Source organism: Dromaius novaehollandiae, chromosome Z (genome assembly GCF_036370855.1).
Source record: "Dromaius novaehollandiae isolate bDroNov1 chromosome Z, bDroNov1.hap1, whole genome shotgun sequence".
Classification (NCBI taxonomy): Eukaryota; Metazoa; Chordata; class Aves; order Casuariiformes; family Dromaiidae; genus Dromaius; species Dromaius novaehollandiae.
In genome coordinates, this window is record NC_088132.1 from 9,517,258 (window position 1) to 9,542,746 (window position 25,489).

The 25,489-nt window shown below is 43.5% G+C and overlaps 1 protein-coding gene and 1 long non-coding RNA gene across 3 annotated transcripts in view; one reads left to right on the forward strand and one right to left on the reverse strand.

Moving 5' to 3' along the window:
• LOC135324680 (uncharacterized) overlaps positions 1 to 25,489 on the forward strand; it is a 32,163-nt gene that overhangs the window by 911 nt on the left and 5,763 nt on the right. The window contains exon 2 of the long non-coding RNA XR_010385977.1: positions 13,452 to 13,615. This is a non-coding gene — a long non-coding RNA (uncharacterized LOC135324680). The remainder of the gene's footprint in view (positions 1 to 13,451; positions 13,616 to 25,489) is intronic.
• The window catches only part of TRABD2A (TraB domain containing 2A), an 82,354-nt gene continuing 68,895 nt past the window's right edge, over positions 12,031 to 25,489 (reverse strand). For both annotated transcript variants that reach the window (XM_064501429.1, XM_026098160.2), the window contains 3 exons: positions 22,063 to 22,153; positions 16,519 to 16,776; positions 12,031 to 12,749 (listed from right to left, as the gene is read on the reverse strand). In XM_064501429.1, the coding sequence (XP_064357499.1) occupies positions 12,569 to 12,749; positions 16,519 to 16,776; positions 22,063 to 22,153 (530 nt within the window). In that variant the 3' untranslated portion in view covers positions 12,031 to 12,568. The remainder of the gene's footprint in view (positions 12,750 to 16,518; positions 16,777 to 22,062; positions 22,154 to 25,489) is intronic.

The window sequence follows — 25,489 nt, forward strand, 5'->3', positions numbered from 1 at the left end:
AGTCCCGCCCCGCAGGCGCCGAGGCGGGAGTGCCAAGGCATGGGCAGGTGCTGTTGGCGCCCGAAATGGCGGGCGGCGCCCGCCGCCGGCCTGAAATGGCGGGCGGCAGTGAGTGAGCGAGGCACGGAGGAGCTGGGCCAAAACGTTTGCAATGGCCGTCTGAAGTTAGACTTCGAGAAGAAGAGGAGTCTGTGTATGTGGGCCAGTTAAGCAGTAAATATTAGCTGCCACTGAAATAAGCAGAGTTGAAGCACCTGCCCAATAAGCCCAAAGATTTTGGAAAACAGAGTAGGGCCTGGCTCCTGTATTTCCACAGTTACGGAGGGGCCTAATTTCCCCTGCCAGCCATGAATTAGATGATGTGTAGCTGTGAGCATCTAGGACTAAAAACACAGAGGTAGAAGCCTACTTGTGGAGAGCCCTCATGTGTGTCAGAATGCCAATATTTAGTCCAAGAATTAAAATAATGCCTTAATGCGAGAAAAAACAACTTGGCAAAATTATTTGTGGAGGTTATTTTTCAAGCCCAGCCTTATTTTAAGGTTTACTTAAAGCTGAAAAAAAATTTTACCTTTTTCTCTTCAGAGGCTTCAGCGTAGCGAGGGTAGGCTTGTCAGCACTGCTCTGAAGATAGCATTAATGCAACCATATGGTGCGGCCTTGCCTTTTGCTTTGACATGAGAGTGTTTAACCCCACCACCAATGGAAGGCAAAACCCCATCAGGCTGTAGGTGGCTGAAATTCAAACCAGCAGGGGAAGGTATCCGATCAGGAAGATAGCCCCTCGTTTCTCTCTCCATTGGTAGCATTGGAGGAACAGGATGTGCACCGGGCAGATACATTTTCCCTGTAAATAGCCATTTACTCAGGCCTAGAGCATTTCTGACAGCATGCACACTTACCATCCAGACAGGCTGTGCTTGAAATGATCCGTGACACAGAGATTGGGGATGCAGGGTATGATTTCACTGGGTAAGTAAGTGGTTTAAATCCCAGATCTCTCTGAACAGAACAGCAACAACAGCAACAAAAATAAACACAGTGGATACACAGCTCATCGGGAAGAAAATGATTTCTCTTCAAGAAAGCCAGTAGGGCTGTGAGTGGAAATGACTCTTACCACAGGGGGAGAGGAGGGCAGATCATGGGCTCTCCTAAACTATAGAGATGAGGACGCAGCCAGCCTGATGCCATCTTATGGTTGAAGTGGGACCCAGTGCACGTGTGCTTTCATTCTCTCTGAAGCACTGATAATAAAAGCACTCTGGGTGACTAGCAGATTGGTAGGGGCTTTGAGGTCTCCCTCACAAAGCAGCTGCAGTTTGGGCAAGAATCCAGGGAATCAGATGCCAAGATTGTGTCCTGGCCATTACTCACCCCTGAATACACAGCACTGTAGAGAGCAGAACATACTGAGAAGGACTTAACATTTTTAATGTAGATGATGCCTCCAGTGGTTTTAGCCTTAAAGTTTGCTTTCCTCTCATGTGATTTTTATGATTCTTATTCAATCCCTTGGACATATATTTAAGAATGTAACATCCCCTTGCAGGAAGGAAGCATCTCTGCACGGCTTCCAAAAAAAATCCCCAAAGGCCAGGCACTAAGAGAACAAAACTACCCGCCCAAACTAATTCATGACCTATGCCCAAGCCACGAGAAGTTCTCCAAATTCCCATTTCAGTGCTTTAACTACATCCGCTCTCTTGTCCCAGAGAGGACAGGGGAGTAACAGAAGGGAGATGTAAAGAACAGAACAACAGAGGTAGCACAAAGGTATTCTGGATTGTTTAGAAAATGGTGAGGCCATTTTGAAGACTTGGTAGGAACTTGGCATTCACAGCTGAGTTGGAAGTGCAGTGTTTCCTGCTGATGTAGCAAATAACTAAGTGAATAGCTTAGGAAGACAGTTAATAATTTCTCTCCAAATCACCACTGATGGGGCTAGCCGGGCCTGAAAAACAACGAGAACAATAAGAAGAAATAACTGCCAAATAAAGTGAGCCAGAGAAGATTTTATGTTTGTACTGCTGACGAAAATATTTCAGGAATGAGATAGCAGTAGCTTGTATATGGGTTGGCTGGCCTAAAGCCTTTAAGCAAGGTACATGAGCAACATCTAGTGTTCACTGAAAGGTACTGCATATTCTGGAGTCTAGATGGTTAACATCTGACTCACTCATTATCGATTACAAAAGAGTTTCAATCAGAGTTGGTCCTCTTTCCCTATGTCCAGGTGATGTCTCAGAGATGAGTCAGGCATTACTACAAAAGGCATACAGAATATATTGCTGTTGCTTTTTCTGGATGCCTGAATGCAGTTAATGATCAGTTCTTTTGGTATCCAGTTTAGACTTAGTAACCAGAAACAATCAGGTTTGGAGAATGGCTACTGAGAATGCAGTTTAAAGGAACAGTTTCCACTCCAAACATGTCTGTTCTAAATGAACAGATGCCTTATCCACATGGTTAACACCATGCTGGACTAGCTAAAATCAGTGGCAAAGGTCCTATCATCATCATACTGCAAATTCCAGAAAGTCCATGCTGGAGGCATTCAGAGTGCCAGCTGCATTTTTCCATTGTCAGCCTATGATGATGGCCAGCAGGGAGGATATAGTTCAGGAAGCCACAAGAGGCTGCTCAGTTAAGTCTTGACAGACAGGAGGGGAATTACTTGCCTGAAGAACAAGGCCTTTACTAAATAGGAGTGGATGGATGGCTTCATTAAGTTGGAGGAACATAAGAAATCAGAACCTGCCCAGAGTGTGCTGGGAGCTTCCGGCAAGGAAAAAAGAGACCATAGGGAATCTTCCACATGCTCCAGGGATGTTCTTTAGGATGCTGGAAATGGGATGAGAGTAGCAGGGAGCATCAAGGACTGCTAGAGAAAGGGGAGTCAGGAGTCAAGGTGGATAGCAGGGCCCAATCCTACAGTATCAGACTGAGGCAAGCAGGGCAGACTCAGAGATTGTGGCCAGGTTCAGCCAAGAGCTGAGATTGCCAGGAAAGCTCATAGTGATGTGGCAAGTCCGAGGTCAGATGGGGAAGTTGATCGACAGGCAGGAACTAAACTGATGCTCTTTGACCAGACATCTAAATGTGTTGGTATGGCCTGAGACCAGCAGGTCCCAAACTGCATAATATAAAGATACCAGCCTGCAACAAAAGTATCCCATATGCAGCTCATACCATTCCTGCAGGCCAAAACAGCAATCGTATGAGTGGCAAGCCATAGCTATGTGAGGTGCTGGGGAAAAATCCCTCAGCTTTTTTGGCAGGTTCAGAGACTCTCTCCTCTCCCTGGAGAAACTTATCCCTGTACCTGCTTTGGGAGTCAGCTGGCAGCCACGATCCTGGCAAGCTGTAGATGACTTACAAGCTGAGAGTAAGCTACAAATAGAGATCCTGAGATCCTGTCATCTGTTTTCTGTATCACACCGTATTTGAGCAGCTTGTTTGGCTCAGTGGAAGGTACTGGTGACTACTGCTGCATCAGGGGATCAGATGAGCTAATAGCCTCCAGTGTCATGCTAGCTGTCTTTACAGTAGTGTCTGCAATCTGACCTTCCATGCTGCATTTCTGAACACACAGATACAGTTTTGTTTCTCATTTTAAGCACCATGGACTTGGTTTCAGCAAAGCAAGTTTTGAAGTCTGAGTTTGATACACTTCCAGCCCTGGACTTTGCTGTTGCTGTGACACACACACAAATTGCCAATAAAAATCACTTGGCTTTCTATCTTTCTCTGTTTAGAGAATGTCCTGTGCAGTAGGTGTCAGTAGCTTTTTCACCCTAAATTCATACCTACCTCTTGATATACCAGTCTGAAGTCTGACCTTGTTAACTCACTGAAACCCTTGATCCTTAGCAGTGCTACTCCACCAGTTGGCCAGAATTGAATGCTGTTTCTTTCAGATCCTCAGAGTCATGAAGTAACAGATTCCCCATGGACACCTGGCAGGATATGTGCAGCAAGGCACAGGAGCTACAGAGACCTCTAATGCATTATGCTTTCTCCATTAAAAAAAACAGGTTAGCTTTCAGCAACTCTGGTTCTATAGCACACTTAATCGGAATTAAAAATAAGAAGTAATATATCAAGAATTGCAATCCCCAAATTGTAAGCATGAAGAAATTTCAGAACAAATTAGCATTTTAATGAAATTAAAGTGTAGGAAATTCCAAGTCAGATATTGAACAGATTACCAGAGGAAGTCACTGAGACTAAATAGATTAGCAAGATTCAGAAAATGAATAGGATATTGGAAGAGTATTCAGCATGTTGTAACCGATCACCATTAAATTTTGGAAAGGTACTACCATTTTTCAGGCTGCAAACCAACCTCTATACTGCAGTTCTTCATGACACTTGATTTCATGGGAAAATTATCATGTATTTGTTCACAGTGGTGCACCTAAAAGGTTTCTGAATTAACTGTTCTTGTTCACGCTATCTAGGTACTGAACTGTTGAGACAGAGAACGTGTAAGCTGATCTATGATCGTTTCATTTCTAGGTATTGAATTTGTAGACTAACCACAAATGACATTTTCAGAATTATCAGTACAGCTGATTTTCCTGAAATCTGCATCTTACCAAATTAAAAAAGCTCCAGGATTAAGCCTTTAACTCCTAACCAGATAATGGACAACTGCATCCACAGTAATCAATAAATAAATAATTCTGTGAGTTCAGTTGAATGGATTACTGACTTTCTGTTTAAACTCCTGCAGATCCAAGTAATTCTCCCATTTTATCAAGCATTGTCTCTCGTGCTAGCCCATGGTTCTTTAACAAAATCTTAATGGATCCTCCAGCTTTGGTAATTTCTGGGGGCAAAAGCTTCATTTTTTTCTCATATCACCATCTGTATGAAGAAATTGCACTGTAGTCATGCTGGTCCAAAAGCTTCTGGAGAACAGGTTCCTCTGCAGTACCATGTTTATATTCTAATGTCATAAACAGCACAACTGTATTGCTGAGCAGCAATAGCTAAAGAAGAAATACAACACTGCAGCCCTGAACAGAAAATGCAGCACTGTATTTAAGAAGTTGACATTTCAGCGTAAGGTAGCATAAGCTTAATGTATGGGGAAGACAGCCTGTGTACATGTATGTCTTACAGTAGCCTGCATGAATGTTGCCTACCTTGCAGTGGTAATAAGTACTTTTGAGCAGTGTAGGGTGTTTGCACAGTAGCAAAAGAGTTTAGAAATGGTAAAGCGCAATGACAGCTGGATGTTTTGTGTGGCCTGCTAAATATAGATGTGTAACTAACTGCTGTATTACATTAGAGATCTTGTCACCTCTCAAACAGGGCAGGAGCCTGATATTTGAGATTCATGTTCCTTGTAGCATTTCTGCTCCAAATCTTTTAATAGCCATTATCACTTTGATCTACTTCAGATGCGAGTTTAAATCCTTGAAGCTGTCTACAGATAATTACCCAGTGTGCTGCAGAAGTCCAGCACAAAGCTCCACATACTACCTAACCTTCCACTTGGGGCTGAGGCATGGTGCCCACCCACAGAACATCCTAGAGCATTGTCTCATCTGCAAACAAGCCCTGGGACAGGGCAACAAGTTTCTACTAATTTAAAACATTCCATTGTGCTGAAATCAGACATACAAAATGCATTACCTGGGATGTTTTCAAAAGCCATGTACCAGCAGGACTTGGCACATAATTGCAAAATGTGTGACTATGCATACAGCAGCACATCTGTCGCAGTGCACCTGAAGAAGCAGGGGCATATGTGATTTTCTAGTGCTCATTTTAACATAATCAAAATCTCTGATTTCGTAAGAGTCCAAGCATTTCTTTAGAGGGCGCTGCTCCTCCCACTGAAGTATACACAAATGTTGATAAGATTATAGTGATTACTCACTAATAAGCAGGTCTTTAAAAAAACATCAAAGCTTTGTTTTCTAGCCTGAAAGAGAAGGGGCTAAACACTCCATAGGTTTTGTGATCTGAAGCATCCAGTGCAGCTGCTATCATTTGAACTTTAAGAGCTCAGATTCCCCATTAGTCGTAGGATCATGGTGGCCTTGTCACCTTGAGTATGTCTGTGCCATCTGGGGCAACTCCACAGGAGGAGCTCTTAGTCATCAAGGAGAATGGCTCCACCAGCAACTAATCAAACCAGCCTCAAGCAAGTATCTCTGCATCCCACTGTGCTGCACTGAGATGTACAACAGGCAAACCTCAGTCAGCATAGATATACCTAATGTGCACTGTGGCATGTTTACATAAGCCTGAATGCTAATGAAGGGTTTGAACCATTCAGAGAGCTGACCATCAGTGTTGTGTATACCACCTTAGATATTCTGCCACCACTTGATAACCTCAAGCATATTCCACGAATGTTTACATGTTGAAACCAATGACTTATCAAACACACAAAACAGAAGTAACTACAGGAAGGCAATAAATCTGAGTTACAGTAATCCCAAGCAAGCCCTGGTAAGCACAAGGCTCTGAAGACATGTTCACCTTTTGCTTAAGGAATGTTTATCTATTCCATGCCCCCTAAACAGGAGAGGCACTATTTCCCCTCTGCTAACTTCGCACTGTGTGTTGGGATATACTTGGAGGAGCTATGGCTTCAGATCCCCTCCAGCAGAGATGGAGCTGAAAACAGGTTTTACCTAGTATTTCAACTCCAGAGCTACCCAACAGAAAACAATGTGTTGGCTTTGCTCTTCATTTTATGCAGGGCCCGGGTGCAGTTCTCACACTAGGTGTCTACATCCAGAAAGCAGGCCCTCTGACTTTCTGCTGGAACTGCCTAAAATTCCCCACACTAATTCAGGGTGTGGGGGAGAGGGGGAAAAGTGTTGTTGAGAGAATAGAGATGATGCACAAACAGCAACATCTGACAGGAGGCACAAGCATAATACTGTTTTGTCTTCAGCTGCATAAACTTGTAGCGGGTTGAAGGGAGGGGTGTTAAAATAAAAGAAGAAAAATAATGCACAAAGCACCTGTAGTCATTTGTCACAAACATCAGACAGAAAGCTGTGACAGCAAAGGATTTGTCATCCTGGCTGTTCAATTATTTATGCATCTGCAGACAAATGATATCAAGACACATAAAAATGAAATTTTAAAATTCTGTGCTTTGGTTTCTTGCAGTGCAGGGAGTGGGGTAAACTCTTAATGAATTCCATGGCCTGAAGGATCAAGTGATTTGAGATACAAGTTGTATAAACAAAGGTCATTTAGCCACAGTCAGACAGTGTTTATGGGCTGGAGGTTTTCTGAACTGTTTGATGCGCAGTTCCCTGGACACCAATAGGAAGTAGCTGGTTGCTTGAGCTCTGGAAAATCTGGCCCTTGAATAGGGTACTGCTGAACTCTACTGAAAATCTACTGACACACAGAATATCTAGATCTAACCTCAGAAAGATTCAGGGGACCAAAAGTAGGAGCCTCAATTCTCTGTCTAGACCATAGGTATCTCCTGAGAGATCTTCAGAATATAAATGTTGGACAGCTATATTAGCCTGATGCATACAAAATACCCAGCTGCACTGTAAGCTTCTCATTGTATTCCATTTGTCCCATTCAGTCTAACTGCAGCCTGCTTGCAAGCAGAAGTGTTATCATATTGTTATAGAATCTTCTTCCAACCTTTACTTATACACACAGTCTCCTCTTATAAGGACAAACTTGCACCACAAAAGGATTGTAATATTGAAAACTTTAAAAACTCTAAATTAAGTTCAGGGTTGGACCTGACCTGAATAAACTTCACATGCTTTCATTCAGGCTAGCCATCTGGAGGGGGCAGGGTAGAAGGGCAGAAAATGGTGATCAGTTTCACCACAGATCTGACAAGATCACTTTTCCTTTTATTTACTTTGATTGCTTAAATATTTTATTGTGATAAAGCCAGATGAAGGTAAATGACTTGTTTTGTCCAGATTTTCCAGAAATCAGGCCACTAGAGAAATTTATCTTCTATAGCATATTCCTTGGTTATCTAAAAGTGAGAGATTTCAGTGGGATTGCTACACACTCTGACTAGGTCACAGTGTATTAAATAGCTGATCAAAAGGGGCCATCAAAACTCAGTGAATTCTACCAGCATGCTATCTTACTTGCGGAGTAATTGTAGCTTAAACTCTACAGGGAAGAGAACAGACAAGTCATAAGAGTAGCCCAGTGCTTGAAGTGATGTTTTGGTCTTTCAGTGTGCTGCCCTTTTCTTCCTAGTTGAGGAGCACTATATTTCCCCTGAAGCTCTGTTGCAGAGGGTACAAAAGGAAGAAATTCCACCAGGAGGAACACAGAGTATAAAAGAAAGAAGAAAGCTTAGGTTTCTTCATCTCTATTTATCCACTTTCTGTAGCTCCTGAACCTTTTCCCTCAGATCTGTTGAAGAAGTTCAGTTTTTCTATATTAATAGTTAAAAAAGAACAATGCCAAACCCTTTGCAAAGCTTCAAAGTGGAAAAAAAAGACAAAATGTGAATCACTGAGCGAGGTTTCCTGTACTACTTTGTATTCTGTCGGGCTAGTGCACCTTTAAAAGAACAAAAACATGCAGGATCCTTAAGGAGCATCAGAGGTTAGAGTGGAGTAGTCTAGACAGCTCATGCATCCCATATCATATTGTCATCATTATTGTTTAGAAGAATTTGTACAACATTTCAGCTGAAGAGCAAAAATTCTTTGTTTTTTGTTTTTGTTTTTGTTTTTTTTGCTAATTTTATCTTTCAAATCCTACTCTGAAAGGGTTTGAAAGTAAACTTGCACTGAATCTCCAGCTCACTAAGGAGCATTCACAGTTCACAGAAAAGCAGTGTGAAGAAAGAGTACATTACCCTGTGAGAAAGCACATCGTGTGAAGTCATGCCTCCTGGAATGCTCCAAAAGAAATCCCAGTTGCTAACCAAACCAAAAATCACATGAGAAAATAAAGCTTCAATGCCTGAAAAGCGACAGCCAGCAGAAAGGAAAACCCATGAAATTGCAGGAGGTGGCTGTTGGAAGGTGAACTAGGTTCAAAATAAATGGTGTCTGTTAACGTCTGTCCATTTCATCAGCCAGTGGAGACAAAGTGCAAACTCTGACCAGCCCAGGAAAACACAGGAATTTATGAGCAAGTCCTTTTCCCAAAGAGGTTATTTGTCTGCCTTTTTTTCCTAGATATGTACATATATGTGAAGTTTTATAACCATTAAAAGCATACCTGTCATGACGCAGTGCTTCATTATCCAAGCTTAGTCAAGCAACAGATATTCACAAGAAATCATAATATACTGTTGAACAAAAATGGTTTTAACTGCCTCAGAGCCAGAACAAAGGGAGAGGCCCTATATTCCACAAGGTTGCCATTTAATCCAGAGGGAATTATGCTATCAAACCAGCACATTTTGAAGTGAGTGGGTTTTTAATTTCTGTTGGTGACTTTGCAAATATCACCTCCCAACAGAAAACAGAAATCTGCACCACAAGGAACTCATGGCAACAGTCCCATTCATCTCAAGCAGATCAGTTGACAGAGAACACTGGAGAGATGCTTTATAAAAAAAATTTAAGCAAGCAGGGAAAAAACAAAGTGCACAGGCTAATTATTAAGTACAAAGGAAAGAGAATGGAAAAAGGGAACCAGGATGTTCAGACATAACAAAGACCAGTGAACTAGCACTTGAATCTGGATGGACCTAGCTTTGGAGATAATGAGATTTCAGCCCCTGCACTGAAGAAAGATGCACCTTCACAGTGATTCCTCAATCAAGTCTTCTCATCACAAGCCTCAGGAGAACCTGCAAAACCACCAAGTCTACCTCTGCTGCTTTGGAGGGACAGATAGAAGGGTGGTGAAATCTGGGCACATAGTGGGGATACTTGCTTTCCCAACACTGTGCGGCCAGAGAAGGGCAGTACCTTAGCAGACCTTGGCCATTTGGATTGCTCCTGGGGTCGTTCCAACTTCTGGAAAACCCATCATTGTCAACAGCTGAGTATCACACGAGGTGGAGCAAGGCTTTGCTCTCCATGCCGGTCACAATTTCAAGACTTCAGTGTCCCATGGCCAGGCAAAAATGGCTAGTCTGGAGGAAGACATGTCAGGGTTAAGAACCACTAGCCTAGTGCACAGGTATCAAGCCAACGCCATGTGATGCTCAAAAATATCTTGCATCCATACTGTCAGGATGCAGCCTCTTTAGGTGAAAAAACCATCAGTTTAAGTACATCTGTTTCCCCCACTCAGTCAGGTACTTGGAAACAGGCTACAGAATGAGTGATGCCACCAGAAAAGAGTTACCCATATTGTTGGTATAGGTCCCTGATATTTCTGAATGTTTTGTAAATACCCTTCCCTCACTCCAATCAGAGAAAAACAACAGTGGCTGCTCCAGTCCACTCAGCCTCCCTCACAGAGGCAAAGCTCAGGAACAAACATGAAGAAAGGAACACAGAGAAAAGTCAGCCTGTGTCTATTTTATGCAGCAGACTTTGTCCTGTGATGCAGAAAGAAAAGGGAAGCTAGAACTCTAAAAAGCTGGCCCAAAACAATTGCACCCTGGCCAGAGTAGATGGCTCAGAAAAGCAGGCGTTAAGGAAACCTTTCTTCTGCCTCAGCCCCTTCTTCCAGTGCTGCTGGAGCCCTCTGAACCCATGTCACACCTCATCATGTATTTCTATAGGTCAGGCCACAGGGCAAGCAGAAGCAATGCCAATGCCTGGGCTAGCAGATGGCAGGACGCACTCCAATGTGTGTTTTGGTGGGTGTTCTTTTTTTGCCCCTTTAGATACACTGGTAAATATGCAGACATTTCCTCAGCTTGTCATGCCTGCAGTGCGTCTTTGAAAACTAAACCATCTAATCCAGCCCCCTCCTCCAGTCATACTGAGGCTAAGAGAAATAGCTCCGGGTCCACTGGGTCTGTGAGAGTTTGCACCAGTGGAAAATCAAGCAGAGAGAGAGTCAGAAGGCAGCACATCAGCAGCCTGGCTACTGTGTAATGCTAAGGAATACAGAAGGCTTTTAGAATCCTCAGGTCTTGTGATATTCACTGTAAGAGGGAATACATAATGATATCGTGCTGTCTTCTGCCCCAGCCCAGATATGTTTCCCCACAGCACTGCTGCAGACTGCAGTACTCAACCTCCCCTTTCTCTGTTTTCCCCAGAATACTGAGGTTTTGTTTAGGTCAAGTCTTCTGTTCTGTAAACCAATTTGGGATCTAGAGATGAAAAGTCTGTTAGGAAAACTAGAGCTCTTTGGTTTTCCTCCTCCAGTGTGCAGTAGAAGGGTGAGGAAAGAGGGGCTTCTTATAAGCAGCAAGAAAAGTAGTGAAGCACTTGTCCATGCATAGGAGGGGAAACCATATCATTTGTTAGCTCACTGGGGCAGGTGACTGCTCTATTTGCACAGTACCAGGCCCAGAGCATTGGCTCCAAGCTGTCCTGGGGTGAAGCAAATAAACTCACAAGACATTTTGATGTTATGGAAACCCTCCAAGAAGGAGGGAGGGATGTGGTACTCAGAAAATGAATCAGTGTGATCATAGGAAGAGGATGCTCTGTACAGACAGAAAACCATGCATCTCCACTTCCAAGCTTCCTGGAATCAATAGGCAACAGCTTGGCTATTTTAAGTACACAGTGGAGGATTTAAACAATCTGGGAAGTCTGTGAAGAGAAATTTCCATTGAAAGCAGCAGAAAGCTTGCAAGGGTTTGCTGGAGTGCTGCCTAATTGTGCAGAAGAGAAGAAAGGTTTTTTTCTCTAAAAGTGACACAAACCCCAAATGCCCAAAAGTGAAATCCACTATAAAATACACTGTATTTTTGATATAGAAAGAGGGAATGTTCTGCATCTGAGATTCTCAGATTACCTCTTCAGAATTTCTTATTTGGGAAGCAAATCTATAAAAGTCAACATATGGTTATGAAGTTTCCCAGGCAATTATTTTTCTTAGTTACGTATTTGTGCTTGTCTGGCCTTTGGAGGTTCAGGTCTACCCACCTCACACCACTAAACAGATAACAGAAACATTTTGTCCACAGGCTGGTACTGCTTTATTCTACTGTAGTGGGTGTTGTCGTGAATCTTAATACATAATCTGAAACCCTAAAAGGCAAGAGTTAGAAGCATTACTAGTAGAGACATAAAATACCAACCTTTCTCCCAGCTGTGCTCCTATGACCAAAATATTATGTTCTAATAAACAAGTTAGTGGTGTGTAAGTCTTCACACAAGGCACTGAAGGCAAAAAATATGTAATTTAGTTGGGCTCACACAACTAAACAATAGCTATGTTATAGCGACATTATAAATTTCCCAAAAGCATTATGGGATAACATGAAATCATTCTTCTGCAAGAGAAGGATAAATAACACTTTCATTAAAAAATCTTCTCCTGTATTGGGCAGGTCAAACCAGTTAATAGTGCTAATGATCCAGATTCAGGAAAAGGAGGCAGTTTAAGAACACCCCAAAGAAGAGGTGTCCCAGTTGCAGAGTCTTCTATTTTTATTTTTTTCACCCAAGTTTCTTGTTTGCTTTTTAAGTTGAGAACCCTGCAGCTTGACTCCCCCTGTGTCTCAATGCAGCCTTAACATATGCAAAGCCAAAGTCAGTAGTGAGAGGATCAGAGACTGCAAAAGCTGGTGCGCGCTGCTGGTGTCTGTGCGAGCGTGACTAAAGCGTCCGTGGCCCCAGGGTTGGGGTTCAACCGTGATGTAGCCATTAATGATGCGGATCCGGGGAGGAGGGTCAGTAGTACTGCAAGGCAAGCAGAGAAGAAAGTCAGTCCAGGTGACCCAAGAACTGTCTGATACACACAGGACAGAAGGCAATCAGGCTCTGCCCCCCTGCAAGTTTTGTGGTCTCCTGAGAAATGTGGCATGGTCTCTTATACTGGCTCCCTGCTCACTGAGAAACTACGTCTCCTAATGGCAGAGGACTGCCTCTTCCCTTCCTCAAAGGTGTGGGCAGCACTCCCATGCCATCAATGGGGATGAAGCCCACCTTGCAGGGCTCCAGCCCAGAAGAACTGTAAAACAGAGTTTTGAGGGGGAACAGGGAAGATATTGCAGAGGGTGGAGACAACACTGCAACACTGCTTGTACTCCTGACCTGAATTCAGATCTACCCAGTCAGCCTGCCCATTGCTCCCACATGGTTAATCAGGTGGGTGCAATGGGGTTATAAGACCATGATATTCCTAGTTGCCTCCAGCCAGCCTTTCAGCTAAGCAGAAAATACCAAAGAGGAACAGAACAGGCTTTGCAGCAGAAGACGGTCACTGCAGCAATGCTTGCTGAGCACAGCTCTAGAGGGCTGAGGCACCCGCTTTCAGCCGTGCTGACCTTCTCCAGCCAGGCCTCTGTTTGTACATTTATCTTAGTTTGAAACAAACTTGCTGCTGTACTTTATGTTCCCTTCCACAAGTCGGGAAATGCAAAAGGCATGATATGTTTTCAGGAAAGGAAGATCCACTACCAGAAATGCTTCCTAGAGACCAAGAAAGAAAAGTCACTGGAAAAAGGTCACAGCATCCCAGAGTATCACAGGTAGCACTGAGGACTCTAAGGCAGCGATGAACAAGAACTGATTCAGAGCCTACGTGATGCTGAATTTTCCTTATGGTAAGTGATGGAGGAGATGATTTTGTATGGTTCAGGCCACTAACACTGCATGTCAAAACTCAAAAAGGTCAGGTACTACACAGGTGTTGTTCTCTTTGGACAACGGGTTGAAGTCACACTTGACCTCACAGCCATAAGGGTGGCATGTACCCCAGGGCCCAACACTGTTAAGTGGAGGCAAAGACAAATTCCAACAAAATTAAAAGCAATCCCACCTGCCAAATACAAAAGCAGAGTCATTTCTCCTGCACCCACACCCCAGCTGCTATGCACCACTCTTGCCTCATTTTGGCCAACTGCATTAAGCAAAAGTGCTTTGGGAATTTGGAGGCAATTAGTATCTTTTTTAAAAACACTTACCATTCCATACCCCCAAACACCCGTAGGAGGTTTGTACATTAACTGGAGAAAAGCCAGCCGGCAGCACAACAAAGAAATACAGCTGACAGCTGATACATACAGGAGCACCGACCAAAGTAATTCAGCACAACCCACTACAAGACTGTATTAAATCATTCGAGCTGGACCTTTCATGTTTATGGGCTCACAGGAGTGAAGTTATGAGTGGCCCAGGCCCAAGCATAACAAACCTGACAGCTTTACCTACAGCTGGGCACCAAGAGGAATGCATATATACAAGGGCTGAGACCTCAGATAAGACACACATGGCACATATGTGTGCTTGAGCCCAGAGGAGCTGGATTTCCGTGGGGCCATATGGCGCAGCACCACGAGATGGGGCTGTCAGCACAGCCCAGGCTGCACAAGCAGCAAGCTGCGGTGATGACTGCTAACACACATGGGATGCTGGGATGGGGAGAGAGTACTGATTCTCCCTGCTTTGCAAAGAAGTAATCCCAAGAGCAGAGATGGAGTCTGTGCTTTGATGACAGCTGCCACTCAGACACTCACAGCTTTTCCTCTCCAGAAAGGGCAGAGCAATCTCCGAGGAAACAATACACATCACTGACACCTGTCTTTCCCAAAATTGGTCATGCAACAGATCCATCTCTAGTCATTTATGATCTCTAAGGACTCACCCTTAAAACTTATTTATGATCCAGCATCAGCTTATTTATGATCTAGCATCCTAGAAAAGGATGGCTTGCATTGGCAGGGGAAGAAAGAAAACATTACAAAAGAAGAGAAGGAAAGGAGTTTGCTACTGACTTCGCTGCTCCTGGCTGATTAAACTGTCATCACCAGCAGAAGTTTTCAGCTTTGCTTTTATCTCAGGATGGTCTTGCAGCATTTGTGCTCCAGTATGTTCCCCAAGAGTCCCTCCAGTTTAGTCACAGCAGCTTCTATCTTCCCTATGTTTATTGGAGGCATTGATGCTGAAAGTGCATGTATACCTAACGTTAGGGCACTCACAGACACCCGCCCCCGCCAGCTTCATGGGAATAACTGCATGTGAAAAACTAAACATGTCAGTGTGCAAGTATGGCAGGAGTTTAAGATTACAAAGGCTCCAAATCAGTCTGTAGCATTTCAACTAAACTGACTGTCAACAGAAGTTCCAACAACCTATTCACAAACAGTTGGTATCAATTACATTAAAGGAAAAGAAATGATAGTGTAAAACACACAATTGGATGTAATCAGTGCATCCTTTCTTTATATTTAATTTTTGATTTGTGTTCTTTGATCCTTTAGATCAGTGATTCTTGAATTGTGTATAGGCCTCTCGGTGGGCATACAGAAACCTCCTGGAGACCTCCATGTGCATTTGTCTCCCTCTCTCTCCTACACTCCCACACTCACGGTAGGAAGGAGGAACAGAGAGAGGTCATGAAAGTCCTCCAGAAAAAAGGGAAAAGAGTCTGGTGTAGAAAGTCTGAGAGTGGCTGAATGCTTGGAACAGAAAAAACAGCCGCTGCACCCTCTCTCAGCCAATCTGAGCAATGTATTATTCAAAGCAGTAAAGCATCTGGGACCCAGGGATGTGATGCAGCACAGCATAGGAGCATCCTGATATACTCAATACCTTGGGGTCCAGGAAGAAATATACTTCTGAGGGGAAAAATAAACTGAATTTAGAGGCTTCAGTTCAAGAACTGCAGGCCCTATTCTCCATTATCCTTACCTATTTGGTTATTTACAGCAGTACAAAAGTAAAATGCTTTCATCCTGAATATGGCAGAGATATAAACAGAGACACAAAGTGCAAAAGAGAGCCGAAACAGGTCTATGCATTATGTGACAGGATGGAAACTTAAAGGTGCACATTCAGCTACAGGCCCAAGTATAGTTAATGAGGGAGAAGTAGGCTTTTTGCAGGCGACTGCAGTTCTTGTTAGTGTCATCTTTTTGGGGAGTGAAAACTAGTGGGTAGGTTCTCCCCCCATACACAGCATTTTTTATGTTACCTCCATCACACATAGGTTGTTATCCCCCTTCCTAAATTTCCAGTAATGCCACAAGGCCTATATGCTCCTTAGCACTGGCTGAATAGAGACTGGAAATACCACACAAATATTGTCCAAATGCAAGGAGCACATATGCCAGCTATAAGGGTTTCCACATATACAGGACCTCCTGACTAAAGGTCCAAGACTTTGGACTGTATCATCCACCACTTGACCCACCCTTCTCTGATGAGGAGGGCTTCCACATGCTCATAGTCCCTCAAGTCCAATTGGAAAAGGATCTACACAAAACTTTCACTTGTATTATACCTAATTTTCCACAAACCTAACTATGCTGGAAGAAACTACTCCACCATTAAAAGCACCTGTCAGTGCTCAGTAACAAGTAGGGAGGTAGAATAGAGAAGATAAGGCCAAATCCTGCTCTCAGCATTCCCTCAGCCTCTGCAGGAGTTTGGCATAGTGGATTAATCAGTCTAAGTTAAAGTCCCAGTTTGCATTACCAGCCCTCCTCCCTCCCCAGCCTATGGCTACCTTTCTTCAATGCGAACCCAGAGGTCATTAAACTGTCGTAGTCTTTGCTTCTTCTGCTGCTTCTTCTTCTTCTTCTTTTTGTACTTCCTCTCCACCTTCTCCAGCAAGTCAATGCTGTCAGGGAGTAGCAGGTGAGGCAGGAGCTCTTCCTCTTCCTTATGCGGATGCAATGGCAGGGGGAGCTCCTGGGAGACTACGTAGGTGCTGTGCGCTGGTGAGGTCGATGAGAAGGCTGACAAGGTTTTGGGGGGTTTCCCGCTGGAAGAAGAAAGTAACACAGACAATGTTTGAATGGGCTTTGAGGCAGGATCTTGGTATCACACATCAAACTACATATAAAACAAGTGCTTCTTCTTGACATATATGCTGCACTGTTACTCCTCTGCCTTGTATTCCTACCTCCTCTTCCAAAGTCAATAGTCTAGTCAAAATCGTTCTCTTTAAGGGAAAAAAAGCTTTGGAAAAGAGAGAATCTGAAACTGACAAAAGAATGTAGGCTGGTTAAGGGGAGAAAAACACTTTGTATATCTAGAAGCAAACCGGAAAGGAATAACCCTCAAAGTCAAAGAAGGTCAAATTGTGATCATCTAGTCTTATGTCTCACCTGCTGCAGAACTCATACCAGATCATTCCTTCCGACAATTCCTGCCCAGAGCCAACTAATTTCTAGTGGAGGAGACTAAGGCGCACCAGCTGGAGAACCAGTTGGGATCGACAACTCCAACTGACAGAGAGGGCAAGTCATGAGCTGGTCCACAGACTGTGGGTCACGGCTACAGACAGGCATCTTGCAAATGACTGTCCTTAAAGGAAATGGCTCAGTATACCATTAAGCATCCCTTTGGGTCATCTAGTCTGCAGGCTACCAGAAGCAGACTAGCTGTGGCAGTGCCAACTTTTACTATCTTCATATTTTCTCTCTCAAGAAGCCAGGTGGGACAGAGTATTCATGCATAGTCTTTATAAAATATCAGGTCAGGGGATAGGTCTGAGATGTGAGAAACAGAGTTCAACACACTGTTGTGGTACTAACTTCTAGTGTGACCATTTATTGCCTTGATGTTTATTTGTAAAGGGAGATAACTCTGTCCTGCCATTCAGATACGTAGAGACATATAAAGGAGCATAAAATGGTGGCTTTAAAGAAAGTTATGTCAGAAAAATGTGGAGGTCCATGTGTGGGGAGGCTGAGGCTCTGCCACAATGCAAGAATTAATTGCACAAATTAATAGCAAGTGAGGAGGGAGTAGAGGAGCCAGCTTTCTGACTGCACAGATCCTGTATTTATAGACATCTGTTTTAGTCTGGCAACATTATCTGGAAGTTCAAAGCAGCTACAGCAAGTGAGATACTGCAGTGAGACTTTGTGCATGTGCAAGCTCTCTCACAAGACAGGTCTGGAAAGCCCAGGGGACCACTGAGTCAGGTCACCAAAGCGGGCTGCCCGGTCAGTGCTCACACAGTTTAGCCCAAAGGCAGTACATTGAAGGAACAATCATCTCCACTTTGATTACTCAAGCTTTGTTTCATCATACTTTGAGCAAGCAACATCTCCCCGTTCACACTCAAACACAGGGTACAGAGTCTACACTTTCTCCTGTCCAGCCCTGGCTTTCCCAACCCACATTTCTCCTCCTCACTGTCTGAAATCATGTGATTTGCCTTCTCCACTTTTTCATGAGGCTCTTGAACAAAGTCTCCCTCAGTATCTGACAGAAGATGATTTTTAATAATATTCCATGAAGACACAGAGCACAGTTAAAACACCCAAGTGATCCATAGGTTACTTTACAGACACCAATTTTCTCTAGCAGTACTAGGTTGGAGCCTGGTTTGGGTTGAAACTGAGAAAGATTTTTTTAAAAAAGAGCACAGGCACTGTGCAAAAAGCATTGCTTCCATCAATGCAAAACCTTCCTAGAATTACAGAGTGTGTTTCCCTTCCGCCCTGTGGCTGCATAGAAATGTTCCCAGAAGGAAAACATGGTTCAGCATGGATGCAGTTTTCAGGCTAGCGCATTGCAGACCCTCTGTGATGGATTTAAGAGGGGAAAGGGGAGGTTGTGGACTGGAACATGAGGATGGGAGGAGATGGAAAAAGAGGAGAATTTGATCTTATTTCCCACAAGGAAAATCATAGATTGATCACATGGTGAGCTTTTTGTGACAAAGACTGGTACAGAAGGGGTTTTGGGCTGCTAGTCCCTTTCAAAATCCTTGCGATTGTCACACCGTCAGTTTATCACCTCTGAATGTAAGGTCTGACCTTTCAGAACTCCTCCCCACCATCCTCACACCACCCACCCTCTAACTACCTCTTACAGACTCATCCCCACCCTGTTGCCTCCAGGGATGTGATACGATCTCTATAGAAGTCTTTTGGTTATAGTTCCCTTGTCCTTGATTTCCCTTCACTGTGTCTCTTCTTAACTGGTGAAAGTCTCATAGTGGGCACCATCTCACTTCTAGATTAAGGGGTGCCCTGCTACCTGCAGCCTCCCCTACCAAACACAGAGCAGTGCCATACCAGAACTCAGCCCCTCTGTGAGCACAGCCAGGACAGACTCAAAACAGCACTTCCAGCCACTTGTTCTGATACATGCAGCCTTAGAGCACTGTTAATGCTAGTAAAATGCTCATGTACATAACTTCCTCTTTCAACACTTTCTGCTGATGATTCTGCCAGAGACCCTTTGAGCAGCTATAAGAGAAGCCATAAAGATGCAAAAGTGCTTCCTCCTTCTCCAGGACTGGTGCCCTCTCCTTCAGCACAGCATCCAAGATGGGAGGAGCCAGGAAGTGCCTTAATTACAGCTATGATTATGTGATGAATATTTTACTATATATATACACACGTAAATATATATATATATACACATCCTAAAATCAAGAACAACATTTAAAAGCCCAAAATAAGACACTAGTTACCTGATTAAACTTGTGGCACTATATATAAACTGCCCTTTGTGCTGTGGGTTTGGGGCATCCGTTCTGCCTTCCTCGCTTTGGCTAAAAAACAAAGCAGCAGCCCTCCTACCTTCACACTCTTTTATGAGCACTCATTCCCTTCCTCTGGCCACCTCATGCAGCTCTATCTGCAGGTGAAATTGTGTGCATGTACCCAGCCATTTGTCTGTCCCAGGAAAACATGCATGGGTGTTCTGTTTCTACACACAGATGCTCTACAATGTACCTCAGAAGGGACTTTCTGTTTAGCTAGAGCAGAGGAAGATGGAGAATGTCCTGCTACTGCACAGTGCAGGAAGGAAGGCAACTGCAGACTTCCTCCTCCTCCTCCTGTTTTAGACCCCTCAGCTAATATCTTCCACCTTTCCTGATAGGCAGAGCAGCCCTTTTAGTGTTACATCTCAGCTCAGCCACTTGCCATTCTTCCCATCTCACTGTGAAATAGTCTTCTGCATGACTTCATGGCCATTGGACTCTGTGCAGCATTGGTGCCTAGGACAGTAGGTGGATATGGTTCCACATTCACTTGGGTCTGGACTGGGTTTATTCACACAGATTGCCCTGGTATTGCTCCTAGGACATGCCCAGGATAGCTAGCAAGAACTGAAACTCTCCATCACTTTTCTCCCAGCACTCTGAAGTACTCTTGCCATGGTTCTCTCCTTCACCTCAAGTGTCCTCCTCCTTCAGGATTCACATTTTTCTTGAAACTCTTCATATCTTTAAGCCCATTTCCAAATCATCCAGAAATGTTAACACCTCTTCTCAAAATAAAACACTGAAGTGCCACCTTCTTTTGAGCTTATTCACTCAGTCAGTTTTAAAATCAAGGCTGCAGAAAAGACTTTCTGTCTAGTAGTCCTAACGAAAGGCCTGAGATGCAATCAGTGCCAAACTGAGGGCTTTCAAAGGCACGACAGTCTCTGACTGGACACTGAACGCCCATGACATGGTCAGAGGAATGGGATGCCTACTTACCCTGAGAATAATGGTGGGTGAAGATCTAGCCCTCCTTTCCATAGCTGTCTACCCTTGATTTCCTTAGAGCTACAGCTTCACAGAGCAGCATCAGCCTTTGTGTTTATTCTCAAGTACATACTGAGCTCTCTTTCAAGTTTTATGAAGCTGCCATGGTTGTTTTAAGGAATGCCTCAGCTACGAATGTTCTGAAAAAAAAAACCTCATCAGTCCAGGCAAGTTTTTAATTATTCCCTTGGACACTGTTACATTGGGCTGCCTGGTGTGACTCAGAGGCTACAGGATCATTAAGTTTTGTGGGTAAGCACAGAGGGCTTTTTTATATCAGGCTACCTGCCCATTGGTGACAACAGGGTTAGAGGATGTACTCATGAGGATGAATCTTGGCTAGACACAGACTGCAAATACAGACTTAATGATTTAAGTACATATCAGAAATCACAGCAAAAGCCTAGCCTGGCAGGGTTTGAATCTCATGGTGTGAAAAAGGCAACAAAAATGGTGCAAGGAGAAAGGTCATGCAACCAGAGTAGGAGAAAAATATCTGTTATTATTTTATATTACATCTGTAAGGAGCCCATGGCACAGATCAAGGCTGTGCTTTGTGCCCCCAGCACAAATCACATAGAACAAAAGCTCATCTTTCCATCTGAGAGCCTGGTTATCAGAAACCTAGGAGAAGACAAACAGAAGCGTAAGCAGTGAGGACCAGCATGCTCAGTACAGAGGATAAAAGGGAAACATTACAATAATTGAGATCAAACTTTTTTTTTTTCCACTGTGGTCTTCTACCAGTGACTACAGGGAAGAGTGGGGATATCTGAGAGATGCAAGAACATATGAATGGCAAGAGCCTGAAAAAGGAGGAGACAAGAAATGCAGAGCCTAAGCTGGTGGCAAGAAGTCCAGGAAGACGTGAGCCAAGAGGAGATGCAATTCTAGGCAGAGTGCAAAGGAAGAGATTATTTGGATTTCTCTGGTAATTGAAACCACAGATGTGGATAAATGCATCCAGTGAGAGAGAGAGGGGCACCATGGGGATATCTTGAAGGACAGCTGCAAGACAAACCAGAATGGCAAGTGCCTTGACTTAAAAATGTAGAAGAGAGTAGGACACGTGAGAATGATCAGTTATGGAGACAGCCTGGAAAGAAAGCAGCTCAGAACAAAGTGTGCTGAGTGGACTCTGGACAGCCAGATTACAGGCTGAGAGAAGGCAATCAGAAAGGATCAAAGACAGCAGTACAGGGGAAGAAGAGTGTTAAAAGGCAAGGCAGTTGAACTCTTAGAAGGGAGGAAGAAGGAGCCTAGGAGCACATATGGTGTGAGACAGCACCCAAATCTGCTGAAGCAAGCATGCATACTCTTTGACTATCAAAGAGTTAAAAACTTACAGGGAAAAAAAAACCTTTATTTGATCCCCCCAAAACAAATAAAATCCAGTGTCCAAACAGGCTCATGGAAGAGCAAAGCAACTGGGGAGGAGAGAGGGAGCCCAGCTCATTGTTAGGTATAGCTCCAACTGCTACTATCTCTTCATGATCATTTACAAACCCACCCTCCCAGTGGCTGCTCAGCTACAATAAAAGCATGCATTACTTGTTGATGGCTTGTCCAGCTGGAGTGTGTTCTACCTCGTACCCTTCTCTCCTCAAAACATCAATCACTGTGTTGTTGCCCATGAAGTGACCTGCAGTTAAGAGAAAAATGAAATCAGAACCCAAGGAGCAAAAGGAGAGAGAGAGCAGAGCAACAAAGTCCTACCTCATCACAGGAGACATGCTGCTCTGAGTGTGGGCATGGCTTTAGCACACCCCACTAGCATGCATGAGAGAGACAGCATCTCTAATGAGTGACAGCTGAACTTCTCCCAAGCCATTTCAGTTATCGCATTGTACCTTTCTAAAATGTAGATGTGATCAGAAATAATGCCCTTCACTCTGGTCCTGTTGGCTGATGCCTTCTCAGGCCACTGTAGCTTTTTGGGGGGCATAAAGGATGCAGTCATTGTGAGAGACCTGTCCAGGAGTAGCACCTCTCCACAGCTGGTAGTGGTGCAAGCCAGGTCAGAATCTGGCCATGCTGTGTGCATCGCTTTAAGATCCTCTGGCATCACAGAGGCACTAATCAGGATGTCAGTCAACATCGTTAGCAATTTTTAAATGATTAAGAATCATCCAACTGCAGCAAAGAGAAAACAGCCCTGAACACTGATGACTTAAATTGGCCCTTTTCATTCTCTCAGTTTAAGCCATCAGGGACAGAAATTCCACTTCATTTATATCAACTGAAGTTTGGGAAAGGCTTAGCCAGCCCTGGCCAATTCTGTGATTTATGGCTCAATTCCATTTTCAGCCAGATATGAAGGTTGATCAGCCTGTAATTTGGCATCGTAATTAATAAATGATTATTCAAAAGGATGTAAGAATTCTAAAGGACTTTATGCCCTACAAGCTAACTGCCTTTGACAATTACTCTAACACCTCATTAGACAAGTCTGCTGAAAAGCAGAAGGACACAGAGGCCTGCCGCAGGCCCTTCTAAGTCTAGTTTTCTTGAAAACATTTGTTCATTTAATGGCCTACCCTTAATTAAAACTAGGTGTGAGCAAGTGACTTACTAGAGAGCTCCTTTCCCTCTGTAGATGTAAGCAGTGCTGAAACTGATAATTTCAGAAAACTTGTTGCTGCTAATATTCTTCATAAATATATGGGAATAAAACCACCAGAATGACCCTTGTGAACACGGAAAGCAAGAAGAAAAGAAGGGGAGGTCCAGCGATAACCAGATTAGCAGTCGAAGAATTAAACCCAGGGGATTTATGATTTTTCAGGCTAAAATGGGTTCAGTGATTTGAAGTGCTAGCTCCCAGCCTCTCATGCCACAATAGGAAAGGGCTCATAAACTACTAGCTTAAGCAATGGGGCAAGATATTTGGATGGTATCATTTGAGCACAGACCTTTATGAAGATGAAGTTTCAGAAGTTTCAGTTTCCCTTAAAATGCAAACATCACTAGCCTGAAAGAAACCCTATAACCAAACAATGCAATGTATACCATATGGGTACCGTATTTCCTCACATAATTGCTGCATCTTTCCCCTCCTCCTCAGCCTGATGTTTGCATTCGGAAAGTTAAGTTACCATTATATGGATATAACCTAATACTGTAATTAAGCCTTTTAATCGAGTTAAACTAACCACTGAAAGGTGAACACTAGCTAAATAAGGTGCCAGACCCAGTTGTCTCTCTCAGCTTTAACACATAGGAGAGCAAAGAGAGAGAAGACTCATTCACCTAACAGGCATTAAGTGCTGCTAAACTCCCTGGTCTAGGGAGTCCCTGACAGACAGCAGGGAAACAGTGCTTCCAAAGAGTCATTCATCCTCTGGTAAGTGAGAGTGAGGTGGGAAACTCACGCATTTAGAGAAGCACCTTTCTGTTGATGATGACAGAGATGGTGCATACAGCAAGTTCATACTAGATACCCATCTCATACAGGCAATGTCAGGTAAGCAATCTATAAGAATAAGCAATCTACAGTCTTAAAATAGCTTTCCTCATGCCAATTTAAAAGCTTAAGGTCTCACACATTTCAATGATGAGCTACTGAATAACCACTCACATCACACCATCAAACTGGCTGCTCTCTGCTTGATCTTCAGTTATCCTAGCTCAGAGTTATGATTTAGGCTGGTACTCAGGATATCAGTCTAGCACATGCATGAACCCCATTTCATGGAGGTTAATATTTTTAATCTGATGAACTGATAAGAATGTCTGTAACATCACACTCATGTATACATGCCTTTGCAGGGAGCCTTTGCTCATTGTTGTCAATGCAGCCATGTTTGCCTAAGAAACAAAAAGATGTGCGAATGTCCTTGCATAAAAGAAAAAAGGCCAAATGAATAGACATATATGTAAAATATATGTGCATACAAATACATATAGGCACATGATATAAGATTGTTCACAAGAGGTGATCAGTCAGTAACGACTTAGGCCAGACACATAATTGGATTATGAGATGTCAGTGTTTCACCTTCCTGAAGGCAAGCAGGGTGAACTCTTTTAGAAAAATCTGGTCTGAGCTCCAGAGGACTTACAGAGGCTTTACGTAAGTGTAAAATTAAAAAAAGAAAATGATAGAAGGGTGAGGGGTTCAAGTACAGGATCCCACCAGGAGCCTCTTTTTCTGAGTTAGCACTTTTGCTCCTTTTCTGGGAACAAACCCAATCTGGGCCCTGATATAAAAAGAACTTGGTGGTGAGTGAGAGACCTGGTTACTCTGTCACAAAAACTGTAAAAAAACATGAGAGAGAGATTCACTCTTCAAGGTTTCAGATCAAGCAGTCATGCTGTAAGGGAGAATTAGCCCACAGCCACGTGACAGGGAGTAGGCCTTTTTCACCTGTTTTCTATTTTAGCCTAACACACTTGAATGCCCCCCAAAGGAAAAGCACTAGGCCCAGTCCCATCAGAAAGCCTCCTCCTTTCTTTCTGTACACAGTCATGCATTATCCTCACACCACTAGGTGAAGTGATGCATCTGAGAGGTCAGTTTACACTGGCAGGGGGTACGGAGCCATGAATCTCTGTTCTTCTGTGTTCAAGCTCAAAGGGAGACTAAGAGCTGTTGTGTGCACCAGCTCAGCCATACACTCTACTGGAAAGTAAATAAGACCCCAGCCTTTAATCTGCACTGAAAGGAGATGGCATGCAGCGACTGGAATGGGCAATATGCTCAAATAACAACGCTGCTTGACTAATTGTGCACTTACAAACCAGCCCCTGTACTGGGATGTGCATTGAACACTCCTGACCTTCCTCAGAAGCAATACCTCATCTTGCAGAACACAGGCTATTACTACTGCAAAAATATTACTATGAGATCTGTTTATCCTGCTTGTAGTTTTTATTGCCAATACACACAAAGGTGTTTTCATCTGGATAACTATACTAGAACTGAGAGTTTCTGCAGAGACTTTTGAACCCAAATTTGAGCCATCGTGAGGCCATAAAT